Below are 13698 nucleotides of genomic sequence, written 5' to 3' on the forward strand. Positions count from 1 at the left end.
TGTAGATTCTATACTTATCCACACTCACCTAGCATACACAAAAGTGAAGTTTCCACACTAGCCGAGTCGTAGCAGTTTTTTCATGTGGCAGATCTAAGGCTGCGTTTGCACAGGTAGCCCAATTCTGATCTTTTTGGTTTTTTGGCAAATCAGATCAGAGAGACAATGAATGCTTGGCTACCTTAAGTTCATAAAAAACAGCCGCTAATCAACCCTGCGGTGCTAAAGTGAGCGTGTGTGTGTTTCTAGTCCATGGCAGGCTGTTATAATATTCCTAATTATTAATTGATACATTTAGTATGTATTAAAGGAATTAAGCCTGTGAACCGTAAGGTGCATAATGATGTCAACTCATTGCACAGTAATGTTTGCACATTTCAATTGACATGTTGTTCTTCCGTTTTCTAAAGGCTTAACGTCAGGGCTCAATCTTTAGCCTTGGCTTTGAGCATCTATCTGGCTGTCTGTGTAATACAAAATTAGGGTAAATCACCTTTACTCCATCTAAGCCCTCTCTCTTTTTAATTTTCCCTTTTTTCACTCTCTGTGCTACTCTGTCCTTTCATAGCCGAGATCAAGAACTCAGTCAGGAGCAGGGTCAGATTTCAAAGCCTTCCCCGCCTCTCTCGCTCTTTATTTCTCTCACTCCCTCTCTCTCTTTCCTTGTTACCATGATTACAACAGAAAGGAATTAGTGCCTGCTCTTTACACACAAAAATCATGCAGTCAGGTTCACACACACACGCACGCACGCACGCACGCACGCACGCACGCACGCACGCACACACACACACACACACACACACACACACACACACACACACACACACACACACACACACACACACACACACACACACACACACACACACACACATACACACACACACACACAAGATAGCACACACTGACACACGCATGCATACTCATGACCTGGCATATTCATGAGGGATTTAGAATTTGTTAAGCAACTAACTTTCTGTCTACCCTGAAGGATCCTCAAAATGTACCCTGTTCTGCGGTTTGTCATCCTTTCCTTCTTTTTTGCTGAATAAAGAATGCAGTGTACGTTTCTGCAACGGGATTTAGCATTCAAGGAATTCCTTTTGATGAAAATCAGACTTTTAAGGAAGAGGCTTCTGGCCTTTTGAACTTGCTGATGATTAGTCATGAGTCTGTGACAAAGACACTAATCTCAATGTGAAGAGAAAATGAGATTGAAATGAACACTGGGTTTGAATTTAGGAGAACCATGTCAGTTTAGTAATTTTTAAATATACAGTACTAATTTTGAGGTGTGTGTGTGCGTTTTTAACCGTGACTATATTCATGATAGAGCACAACCCCTTGTACCTTACTGCTTAAGTATCTCCATTATTTGCCTGTTTCTCTTCCTCACTCCACAAATTGAATCTACTATCTTTTCCTCCTTCACTGCAGGCCACAGATCCAGATGCAGGGGCTAATGGTCTGGTGCGCTACAGGATAGTCAACCACCCAGGTCTTTTCACCATCACAGAGAACGGCAGCATCTTCACCGTGGTGCCTCTGGACCGAGAGGTCAGGAGTCAGTATGACCTTATAGTGGAGGCCTCAGACGGAGCGGTGGACCCCCGCAGGACCACCTTCACCCTCTCTGTCCAGGTGACAGACATCGATGACAACAGCCCAGAGTTTTCCCAGAAGACCTACGTGGTCAATGTCCCAGAGAACAGCCCTGTGGGTACCGTGGTGCTGCGCCTCAGTGTAAGTGCGTGTTAGTGTGCACGTGCCTTCGTGTGCGTCCTACAGCTACACTGAGTATTTGTGTGATTAATGAGCATTGTGGTTCTGATACTCAGTGTGAGTGTGGCTGTGGGGGAGGGGGATCTGTGGTTTCTCTCCCTCTCTCTGCCAGGCCTTGCACAGAACACTAACGTTTTCAAACAGCTTGACTATTAAATGCCCCCTTTAACATCCGTTAACGTCAAAGCGTCTACAGCTATCAGGCGATTTGGCCTCCATTTCAACTGCCATAAGCTTCCAGGCTCTTTCGTGTTTCACACACGCAACGGAGGGCAAAACTCTTATATTTGACTATCTGAGGAGTCTGGTCTGTAAGAACTCTGGGTGTCTTAAGTCTCAAATGGAGTAAGACTTAAAGTCAGTTTCTCATCAACGCTCTGAATCAGGCTTAAGGGGTAAAAAAAAACATCCCTCTCTTGACAAACGATAATGTAATGCTTGACAAACCCTGAGCGCCATGGAACTTGATGGAAGGTGTCTCAGGTAGATTCGACACTGTCAAGTAGGGCTGCACGATTTGGACAAAATGTATAATTGTGCCTTTTTGCCGGATATTGCGATTATGAATTGCGATTTTCAAACACCTGGGTGAAAACTATGTGTCACTTCTAAAATAAGATCATATGAATGAATACATACTGTGCTAACTGAATACAAAACCAATTTAAATATTTTTCCAACATTGTTATACTTATATATAGGATTATTACACCTGCATATTAACAAACATTCATTTTTAAAATGATCATTAAAACATCGTGTTGCGTAACACTTATTCATGAATTAACTATTATACCATGGCATTGATCAATGTCTGTTTCTGATTGGCTTGAAGGGCATTCTAGAGGGTGTATTATTTCCCTATAATGCATGCTATATTTGCACCATAGAATTCAATGGCTATAGTTCATTCTTACATTTTCTATGTTTGTGCTGCTTTTGAAAGTAAGTAAGTCGAATTGAAGACATTATTGGCATCGTTGAATTAGATTTTCATAATGGCAAGCTAGTGCTGTTGGTTTGGTTAGCTAACCTAACAAGTCTGTTTGGTTATTTACCATGGAAACTACTGTAGCTATCTAGTAAACTTGCTAGCTACTTAAGTGGATGCTGAACACATTTCTACCTGCAAATTAACACATTTCTAGAGGCAAATGTGTTAAATTATAGCCATGGTATTCAACTCGGGGATCTATTCGTTCTCTGAAAAACTATGCAAAATAACATTATGAGTTCCTATTTCCTATTTTACCATTATGAGTTCTTAAATAATCCAAATTAAATATTTATTCATGCCGCCATAGGCCATAGAAATTATAAGTCAAAGTGCCTTAAAAACATGTAACACGCAGCTTACCGATTGCAGGTGCAGCCTGTGTCCAAAACATTGGAGTCTGGTCCAGTCATTCAACGAGATGGCCCTTACTACATTTGCGCGTTAACGTTATGCACACTTCCTGCTCCTCATTAGCGACCCAGGCAATTAATGCTTCACACAACCCCAGAGCAATGTTTTATCCTGTGTGATCTTCTGGCCTATGATGTTTCCAAGCACCGACCTTTCAGTTGAAACGTCTCATCAATATAGTGTACTGTCAAACTAATTTAGGGCTCGGCTGTTCTACTTCCAAATGTATGTTGTAGTCACGTAATAATCAACACGTGTGAGCTCTATTTCAACTTCTCCCTTAATTTTGCTATACAGTGTTGGGATCGTGACTTGGCAGACATATGTATGAGATTGAATCTTGTATCTCCTGTCCAGTTTGTTAATCATCTTCTTGACGCCATCTTTGTTGACTCTGCAAATAGGAATCATGTCTTTGGCTATGTGATATATTCTTATTTGACTGCGGGATGTTTTTTTGTTAGCACTAGCAGCACTCAGCCCTTCCTCTCCTCACCAGCATCTAACTGCGCGCTCTAAGCGGGGATGCTTGTGATTGGCCAGCATGTGCATGCAATGCAGCGAGTGACAGTGCCCGCTTGTGATTGGTCAGCATCCTCTATGCATGTAGGGAGTGAATGAACGGAGTCTAGCGGATCTCATTGGAGGAGGAGCCGTAGTCTAGTTTTTGTTGTATTAACTGAGCGTCAAAGAAAATAGATAATCGCAGCCTCTTGCGATATGAATATTGACCTATCATTATCGCAATTTTGATCTGAATTTGATTAATCGTGCAGCCCTACTGTCAAGCATATCCTCTTGTTGTTTGTGCTGAGGAAGAGAACCATTGGAATACCCAAGCGAGCACCAAAGCAAAGCCGGAGCAGAGGGGAAGTAATTGTAGACCTATTCTGAGTGACATATTACTCAACTCACAAGGGAATAATGCAAGGGAGGGGGGAGTGGATGAATGACTGACACCTGCAACCGTGACAACACTAATCTCCCAAGAAAAACGAACAACATCTTCAGCCAGAACAGAAGCAGACAGGGATGGGGTTGGTAGTGGGAGTGACACCTGTCTGTAAAGAAAGCCCAGTGACAGACAGCCATTGCAGGCAGATGAATCTCTGATCCCCGCCTCTCTCCTCTGGAGGGATTATATGTGTTCTCTTTTCTATTTATTTATAAATGTATTTTATCTTTTTATATTGTTGTATATTGTTACTTCCGTCACATCTCCACATCAAAGCCTTCCACCTGAAAGATTCTCACTCCCACAGATCGCATTGACTTTTTATTTTCAGTTGTCGGTTGGATATCTTTTCTAATCAGGATTTTGGTTTCTGTGTTTGTGTGTGTGTGTGTGTGTGTTTGTGTACATGCATTTCTATAATCATATTTCTCTGCCCCTAGCAAAGCTCCTCCTTTGATCTTAATAATTTTACTTATAAAGGGCCAACTAAACAATTTCCCTGGGATTAATTTGATTAGTGCTTGTATTCATTTTATTACATTTCTACATAGTAGAAGCACTTTAAACTGTGTTTAAACAAATTAGCATTCACTGAATATAGCAAACACCTATACCATTTCTCATTTCATTGCGCTTTCAGTCCCTCTATCTATCTATCTATCTATCTATCTATCTATCTATCTATCTATCTATCTATCTATCTATCTGTCTGTCTGTCTATCTGTCTGTCTGTCTGTCTGTCTGTCTGTCTGTCTGTCTGTCTGTCTGTCTGTCTGTCTGTCTGTCTGTCTGTCTGTCTGTCTGTCTGTCTGTCTGTCTGTCTGTCTGTCTGTCTGTCTGTCTGTGTCTGTCTGTCTCATCCCTCTCTCTCCCTCTGTCCCAGGCGGTGGATGCAGACCTGTTCTCTAACGTAACATACCGTATCAAATCTGCGGAGGCCAGGAAGCTTTTCTCGGTGAACCCGATCTCAGGCGAGCTGTTGGTCCTGCAGACGCTGGACTTTGAGGACCTGGCTAGTATGGGCATGGGGACCAACTATACCTTCCAGGTGGAGGCCGTGGACCAGGCAGGGACAATGCCCCCCGGTGAGGCCACCGTCACTGTTCGGATCACGGTAAGACCAGCTGAATCTCTGTATTCACTGTGTATTCACTCCCCCCTCCCACTGTGTGACCCACTGCAGTTCGCCTACAGAGTTAACAGGTCTGTGGACTATGTTGTTAACAGGGGCCTACACTACATCCTTAAGCATCTCGATAACCCAAAGACATGTGCAAAGATATTGTTTGTGGACTTTATCTCTGCGTTCAATACCCATAACTGCTACAAGACAAACTCTCCCAGCTGAACGTGTCCAGCTCCATCTGTCAGCCTTGGAACAGCCATAACAAAGACACAATCAGGACTGCAATTCAAAAGTCTCTTAGCTGGCCTAGCTGAATGAGGTGATCATTAAATTGAGTTCACAGCATATAATGACATAATACCATGACTGCTATTCATGTAGAGCTAAAGTACTTTGCCCGTTAAATTACACGATCAATTGATGCTTACTGATCATTAAAAGCATGTAGTTACTTGCTGCATAACTCTAATGATAGAGCTAAATATGTGCAATGTTTTTGCATGGAATAATTGGTTATTTATAGTTCTGACTATGCTCTTCAAGAGGTGATGATATTACAAACAAGTAGTTAACATTGCCCCCCAGCAGGCAAAGTACTTCAGCGCTAGATGAATAGCAGTCATATGGTATTATGTCAATATATGCTGTAAACTCAATTTAATGATAAAATCATTCAGATAGGCCAGCTAGAAGACACTTGAATTGCAGTCCTGATTGTGTTTTTGTTAGGGCTGATCCAAGACTGAGCACATATCCAAAGCCACCGTGGCTTTCTAGCGGTCGTGTTAGCCCGGTGCTATTCCAGGGCTGAATGACTCATTAGCTTTGACTGCAATTATGTGAGGATTTCCAGACACATGCGTTCCCTTTCCAACCTTTCATGAGATTAGCCGCTCAATCGAAACTAAGGGATTAAACGCCTCCTGATTTGGTACACTGTGTCTCACTCTGTTTGTGTGTATGGGTGTGTGTACGTGAGTGTGTGCATGCGTATCAACACCTTTTAACTGTGACTATATCCATGATATAGAACATCCCCTAGTCTCACGCTTCACCCACTGAGTTGGACAGAAAACAGTGCATTTGCTTTTTCAGGATGTATGTGGGTTTTATCCGCTGACTTATCAGCAGATCCGCTGACTTCCACTCTGCATTCACAATATTGCCAGGATGGCAAGGGAAGCTTGGTCCTTCAAGTTGTTCCTCTGCAGGCCCAGCCTAGCTGTAGAGTGAGTTTGTCCTTCGATAAGGACAGTTTGATGCAGTTTCCTTGTAGTCACCCAGGAACAGTGTTTGATAGGATCACACCTTGCTGGCAGCTTTTTGATAGGGCCAACATGGATTAAGGCGGGACGAATGGATTCACACTGGGTTCCTATGAGTGGAGATGGAGGAGGCACAATGACATTCCTTCCTCCCTCCATATTACACCTGCTGAAGCTTTTTAAGTCTTTTGCGTTTAATTTGTTCTTGTGTTTGTTTTTAGAAAGTTTTCGTTTCCATGGAAGACCTCGCAGTGATAGATTGTGTAGTCTACCTGTGTCCTTGGGTTGAGAAATAAACTCGCAAACGTTTCCCTCTTTTCTCACCCTTTCTGAAAACACACGGTAGAAGCTGATAGAGCGTGCTTGTGTGTGTGTGTGTGTGTATTCTCCACCTCCACAAACAGAGAACAACACCATGGCATGACTTTGTTATTGAAAGCTGAAGCACTGAATCACCGTTTGTCAGCTCAACAGAACACAAGCTGCATATAGATGAACTGGACACGTGTCTGTGAATGAGTCTTTGCCTTTCACATGAAGATCCTCTAGGTATGGTTAAATCAGATGGTTTGTTCAAGGGCACTTGTGTCAAAGGCTCTTCTCTCTGCCGGTCAGCACCGGCCCACTTCAACCATACCATCAGAAATGTCATTTTATCATATGAATCAATGTGTTGTTCAAGATCTTTAATTCTATATGTACAGTGCATTTGGAAAGTATTCAGGCCCCTTGACTTTTTCAACATTTTGTTTACGTTACAGACTTATTCTGAAATTGATTAAAATATTATTTTTCCTCATCGATCTACACACAATATCCCATATTGACAAAAGGAACACAGGTTTTTAGAAATGTTTGCAAATGTACAGTACCACTCAAAAGTTTGCACACACCTACTCATTAAAGGGTTTGTTTTTAGTTTGACTGTTTTCTACATTATAGAATAATAGTGAAGACATCAAAACTGTGAAATAACACATATGGAATCATGTAGTAACCCAAAAAGTGTAAAACAAATCTAAATATATGTTATATTTGAGATTCTTCAAAGTTGCCACCCTTTGCCTTGATGACAGCTATGCACACTCTTGGCATTCTCTCAACCAGCTTCATGAGGTAGTCACCTGGAATGCATTTAAATTAACAGGTGTGCCTTGTTAAATGTTAATTTGTGGAATTTCTTTCCTACTTAATGTGTTTGAGCCAATCAGTTGTGTTGTGACAAGGTAGGGTTGGTTTACAGAAGATAGCCCTATTTGGTGAAAGACGAAGTCCATATTATGGCAAGAACAGCTCAAATAAGCAAAGAGAAACGACAATCCATCATTACTTTAATACATGAAGGTCAGTCAGTCCGAAGAATTTCAAGTGCAGTCGCAAAAGCCATATTATGGGTAAGTGTAGGGCTGGGCGGTATACCGTATTTTATGATATACCGGTATTGATGCAGGGACCGGTTTGGGTTTTTACTTTACCTTCTATACTGGTATTTGAATGTTTGGTTTGTTAAATGTGTAATGTCAATTTTAATAGTTTACTTCGCTACTTGAGTGATCTCTCTCCGCGCCACTTTCCACACAGACCTAGGCACGCCCGCCCCCTTTCACTCAAGGAGCACATTTGATGTTCCTCAACCACGAGACACTTGTGTTCGGTCTGCATGATCAATGCAGCACATGCAACAATGTTGATGACAACAATGCTGTTTTCACATTGCTTCTTAATATAATTCCACTAGCGTTCTATAATGACACTCTTAGCTTGTGTTTCTTACATCAGCAAACAGCTAGTTTGTCTTTTCTTAGCAAGTTGCCAAAAATCTTGTGAGACACTAATTGTTAGCCGCTAATGCTAATAGCTAGCTAGCTAACTAATAAATGTACTAATAAATAAGAGCTAATACAGCCGGATAATACCAGTGATGGTGTAGACCTAAATCAGCATGTTGTTTGTGCAACAGTATCTTCTAAATCAATGAGGAATATGCAAAGCAAGAATACTTTAGCTACATGAAGTAGCTAAGAGAAAACATGCCATGTAGCTAAAGATTATAGGATCCCCTAGGAAACACTTATCAACACTTTAGTTCCTACCCTGTCACAATAACTCCTCCCTGGCATTTTAATTCATTGTCATCTCAAACAACACTATTCAAAGTGCCCACTATTATATTCTAACAATAGAATTAGAATAGTCATTCTATTTCCATGATTACTACAGTTTTGCTCTAATTCTAAGTCAATTTGCAATTGCAACATTTGGTTAAAAATAAATCCTAGATTATTTGACCTTGTCAGGCAGGCCTACGTGGCAGTGTGGAAATTATCTCAATTGAGCAGTGGTGTAAAGTACTTAAGTAAAAATACTTTCAAGTACTACTTAATTTTTTGGGGGGGTATCTGTAGTTTACTTTACTATTTAAATTTTTTACAACTTTTACTTTTACTTCACTACATTCCTAAAGAAAATACTTTACTTTTTATGCCATACTTTTCCCCTGACACCTAAAAGCACTCGTTACACTTTGAATGCTTAACCTGTCTAGGATGAGAGTGCCGCTAGCGGCACTCCCCCCCCCCCCCCCCCCCCCACTGAAAAGGCAGAGCCGCGAAATTCAAAAAAAATATTTTTTTTAAATATTTAACTTTCACACATTAAAGTCCAATACAGCTAATGAAAGACACAGATCTTGTGAATCCAGCCAACATGTCCGATTTTTAAAATGTTTTACAGGGAAGACACAATATGTAAAGATGTACATCTATAACCTAAAAACACATTAGCATAATCCACCATCTTTTATTTGTCCACCAACACCAGTAGCTATCACCAATTCGGCTAAACTAAGATATTTATAGCCCCTAACCAAGAAAAAAACTCATCAGATGACAGTCTGATAACATATTTATGGTATGGGATAGGTTTTGTTAGAAAAAAGTGCATATTTCAGGTAGATGGCATAGGTTACAATTGCACCCACCGTCACAAATGGAATTGAAAAACTACATTGAGCAACGTGTTTACCTACTTACTAATCATCAAACATTTCGTAAAAATACACAGCATACACTAATCGAAAGACACAGATCCTGTGAATACAGACAATATTTCAGATTTTCTAAGTGTCTTACAGCGAAAACACAATAAATCGTTATATTAGCATAGCACATAGCACATAGCAGCCCAGCATTGATACTAGCCAAAGTGGGCGATAACGTCAACATCGCCAAAAATATATTTTTTCACTAACCTTCTCAGAATTCTTCAGATGACACTCCTGTAACATCATATTACACAATCCATATAGAGTTTGATCGAAAATGTTTATATTTAGCCACCAAAATCATGGTTAGACAATGTGAAATGTACCCAAGCTGGTGAGAAAATGTCCGTGCGCCACTTAGACAGTGATCTACTCTTATACATAAATACTCATAAACGTGACTAAAAAATATAGGGTGGACAGCGATTGATAGACAATTTAATTCTTAATACAATCGCGGAATTACATTTTTTAATTTATCCTTACTTTTCAATACAGTTTGCGCCAAGCGAAGCTACGTCAAAAAACATGGCGTCCTAAGCCACTAAAATTTTTCGACAGAAACACGATTTATCATAATAAAAATGTCCTACTTTGAGCTGTTCTTCCATCAGTATCTTGGGCAAAGGATCCTTTCTTGGGAGTAATCGTCTTTTGGTGGAAAGCTGTCCTCTTGCCATGTGGAAATGCCAACTGCGTTCGGGATGAACTGGAAGCGTGCCCAGCAATTCAGAGCGTTTCAGAAATAAATGTCCCAAAATCGCACTAAACGGATATAAATTGCTATAAAACGCTTTAAATTAACTACCTTATGATGTTTTAAACTCCCATAACGAGTAGAAACATGACCCGAGTAATATTACTCCCTCCACTAAAGCTTGGAACAGGTGCGGGCCGGTGTCCTCTAGGCGCATGACGCAGCTCCAAAAGAATGACTAGCCTCAGGGTTTTTTCATTTGTAGTGCCTGTGAACGCGCAATCGACCCCATTCAAATCGTCATCACGTAAAGGCATCCAAGGGAAGACGTAAGCAGTGTCCGTATAGTCATAGCAATAACAGTGCCCTTTTAACTGACTCCAGAACAGTGGCCAAAATTTCTGAAATCTGACTCCATGTCAGGGAAATTGCTGTAGAATGGGCTCTGTTCCACTTAGAGACAAAATTTCAACTCCTATAGAAACTATAGACTGTTTTCTATCCAATAATAATAATAATATGCATATTGTACGATCAAGGATTTTGTGGGAAGCCGTTTCAAAAATTACACGATTAGCATAAATAGTCACAACAGCGCCCCCATCCTCAACAGGTTAACAGGACAGGAAAATGGTCCAATTATATAATATCCACGGATGTTCATTTATTCTCCGCAATGTCTGAATCTGAGTACTTTCCCAATGATTTCTAGAACAGAAAAACATTCTAGCCGTTCTGATTGCTCTCAGAAACCAATTGATTGGGCCATTACTAGAATGGTGGTGGTTTGAACATTCGTAATTGGCTTTGATACTCTGATTGGTTGGAGATAATCCGATCGCTGATCACTTAGTTTTTTACAACCTCCCTAATTTTGACTGAAGTATGTAGCGAACTATAGAGCAGCAAAATAACTCAATTTAAGTCAAAGAGCAAGCAATGCTGATGTAGAAGCACAGAGGTTAGGAAAAACCCTAGAAAGTAAGGAACCTAGGAAGAAACCTAGAGAGTACATGGCCATTTAGACCAGATCGTTCTTCAATACGTTTAAGTTGACATTCAGTACAGTTTACAGTTCAGTTTTTGTTTTATTCTACCTTGTTATTTTTAGTTCTACATTAATATTGATTACTGTAATGTTGGGTTTGGAGCTTGCAGGAAAGGCATTTCACTGTATGTGTGCACGCAACATAAAAATTGTGAAACTTGAAACTGATAAGTTTACAATCAGATGAAATATGTACCACTGTCCTAGAGCAACGCCTGGGGCAATACACATCTTGCAAAGGCCAATTTCCTTGGTTTCCTCAACATTTCCATTTATTTGGAATTAAGTATCTTGTGACATTAATTCACATAATAATGCTGCTACAGAACTTTGTCAGCTAGACTTGCAGATAGCAGTTCCAATCACAGTGTATAAAATCAATTGACCAACTTTCTCTTTTTGTTTTTTAAGCGTTGGGGATACAAAAATGTAAAATTCAACATTCATGGTAGCCTACAGTACTTCATGTATCTATTCCTTTTCTTTTTATTCACAGGATATGAATGACTTCTCCCCGGTGTTTAGCCAAGCGCTGTACAAGGGTCTGGTGGCACCCAATGCAGAGAAGGGAACGGTCATCGCCACTGTGTTCGCTGAGGACCAAGACCCTCCTGTGAGTATCACTGATCGCTCTGTAACTAATGATTCATATCAAGATTAATATGTATTTTAAAAACCTTTTGGGGCCGGGAACCCCATTTGTGATAGCAAATTCATCAGGGAACCCCTCACAATTAGAACACAACTCAAGTGAGACAAAAATAGCATCCAAGGAGTTTCTAAACCCAGAAGCACAACATCACAAGACTTCCGGGAACGAAGTCTTGTGAACCAAGCAGACCAGGCCAGTGTCAATGAGAGGGGAAAAAAAGCTTCCTCATTTGTTAATTTTCTAAAGCTAAAGGCACAACCTAGATTCGAGTCAATGTCTTAAGTAGTTGAACATGTTATTACGCCAACCTCATGAAAGTATTAAATTGAACGTTTTCATTTTCGGCCTGCAAATGTGCCGTTCGGAGCAAGACGACTGTTAGACCCGATGACATGTTTCTGCGCATTAGCTTAGATAGCCAACGTTCCAATGACATCGCCTACAAGTGTGATCGGGGATTTCTATTGGAGAAACCGTTTCTTCATACTGTACTGTCTTTGGTTTTACTATGACCTCGGCAGTGCATTGCCAGATGAACCCAGTCTCGGGCCCTGGGAAGGAATATTTGAATGGCCCGCCTCTTTCTCAGTTTTCAAGAAATAATGGGGCAGAGAAATATTTTCTTGTTGCAGCTTTAACATTAATAACCTGAAATTCAAAAAAAAATCCATGAGGAAGAGAGAACTGCAGTTTTAAAGCTTAAATTACAGTGTATGTATGTCCCCCCAAAATATTTTTGGGGAATACAAGAACTATTGAGTTGATAAATGTATTGTTGGTGGAGTACTGTAGATACCAATATCCTTATGAGCCTCCCAGGCCTATGTTTCCCAGGGTTAAGAACATACATTGTAGAGACTTATTCCACTGTTCCCTTGGCCAAACATTTTTTAAAGGTCCAATGCAGCTGTTTTTACACCCCTTCAAATTAGTGGATTCGGCTATTTCAGCTAAACCCGTTGCTGAAAGGTGTGTAAAATCGAGCACGCAGCCATGCAATCTCCATAGACAATCATTTGCAGTAGAATGGCCCATAAGGACGAGCTCAGTGGCTTTCAACGTGGCACCGTCTTAGGATGCCACCTTTCCAACAAGTCAGTTTGTCAAATTTCTGCCCTGCTAGAGCGGCCCCGGTAAACAGTAAGTGCTGTTATTGTGAAGTGGAAACGTCTAGGAGCAACAACGTCTCAGCCGCGAATTGGTAGGCCACACAAGCTCACAGAACGGGACTGGCGAGTTCTCAAGCTTCTAGTGCAGAAATTGTGTGTCCTTGGTTGCAACACTCACTGCCGAGTTCCAAACTGCCTCTGGAAGCAACGTCTGCACAATAACTGTTCGTCGGGAGCTTCATGAAATGGGTTTCCTTTGCCGAGCAGCCGCACACAAGCCTAAGATCACCATGCACAATGCCAAGCGTCTGCTGGAGTAGTGTAAAGCTCGCCGCCATTGGACTCTGAAGCAGTGGAAATGCGAGTGATGATTCACGCATCACCAGCTGGTAGTCCGATGGACGAATCTGGGTTTGGCGGATGCCAGGAGAACGCTACCTACCCGAATGCATAGTGCCAACTGTAAAGTTTGGTGTAGGAGGAACAATGGTCTGGGGCTGCTTTTCAAGGTTCAGGCTAGGCCTCTTCGTTCAATTGAAGTGAAATCGTAACGCTACAGCATACAATGACATTCTAGACGATTCTGTGTTTCCAACTTTATGGGAATCGT

The 13698-nt window shown here is 41.0% G+C and overlaps 1 protein-coding gene across 1 annotated transcript in view; it reads left to right on the forward strand.

Moving 5' to 3' along the window:
• LOC129836349 (protocadherin-15-like) overlaps positions 1–13698 on the forward strand; it is a 340099-nt gene that overhangs the window by 218794 nt on the left and 107607 nt on the right. Inside the window, exons 21-23 of the mRNA XM_055902394.1 lie at positions 1441–1746; positions 5032–5262; positions 11824–11940. Of these exons, the coding sequence (XP_055758369.1) occupies positions 1441–1746; positions 5032–5262; positions 11824–11940 (654 nt within the window). The remainder of the gene's footprint in view (positions 1–1440; positions 1747–5031; positions 5263–11823; positions 11941–13698) is intronic.

The sequence above is a fragment of the Salvelinus fontinalis genome, chromosome 37 (assembly GCF_029448725.1).
Source record: "Salvelinus fontinalis isolate EN_2023a chromosome 37, ASM2944872v1, whole genome shotgun sequence".
Lineage (NCBI taxonomy): Eukaryota > Metazoa > Chordata > Actinopteri > Salmoniformes > Salmonidae > Salvelinus > Salvelinus fontinalis.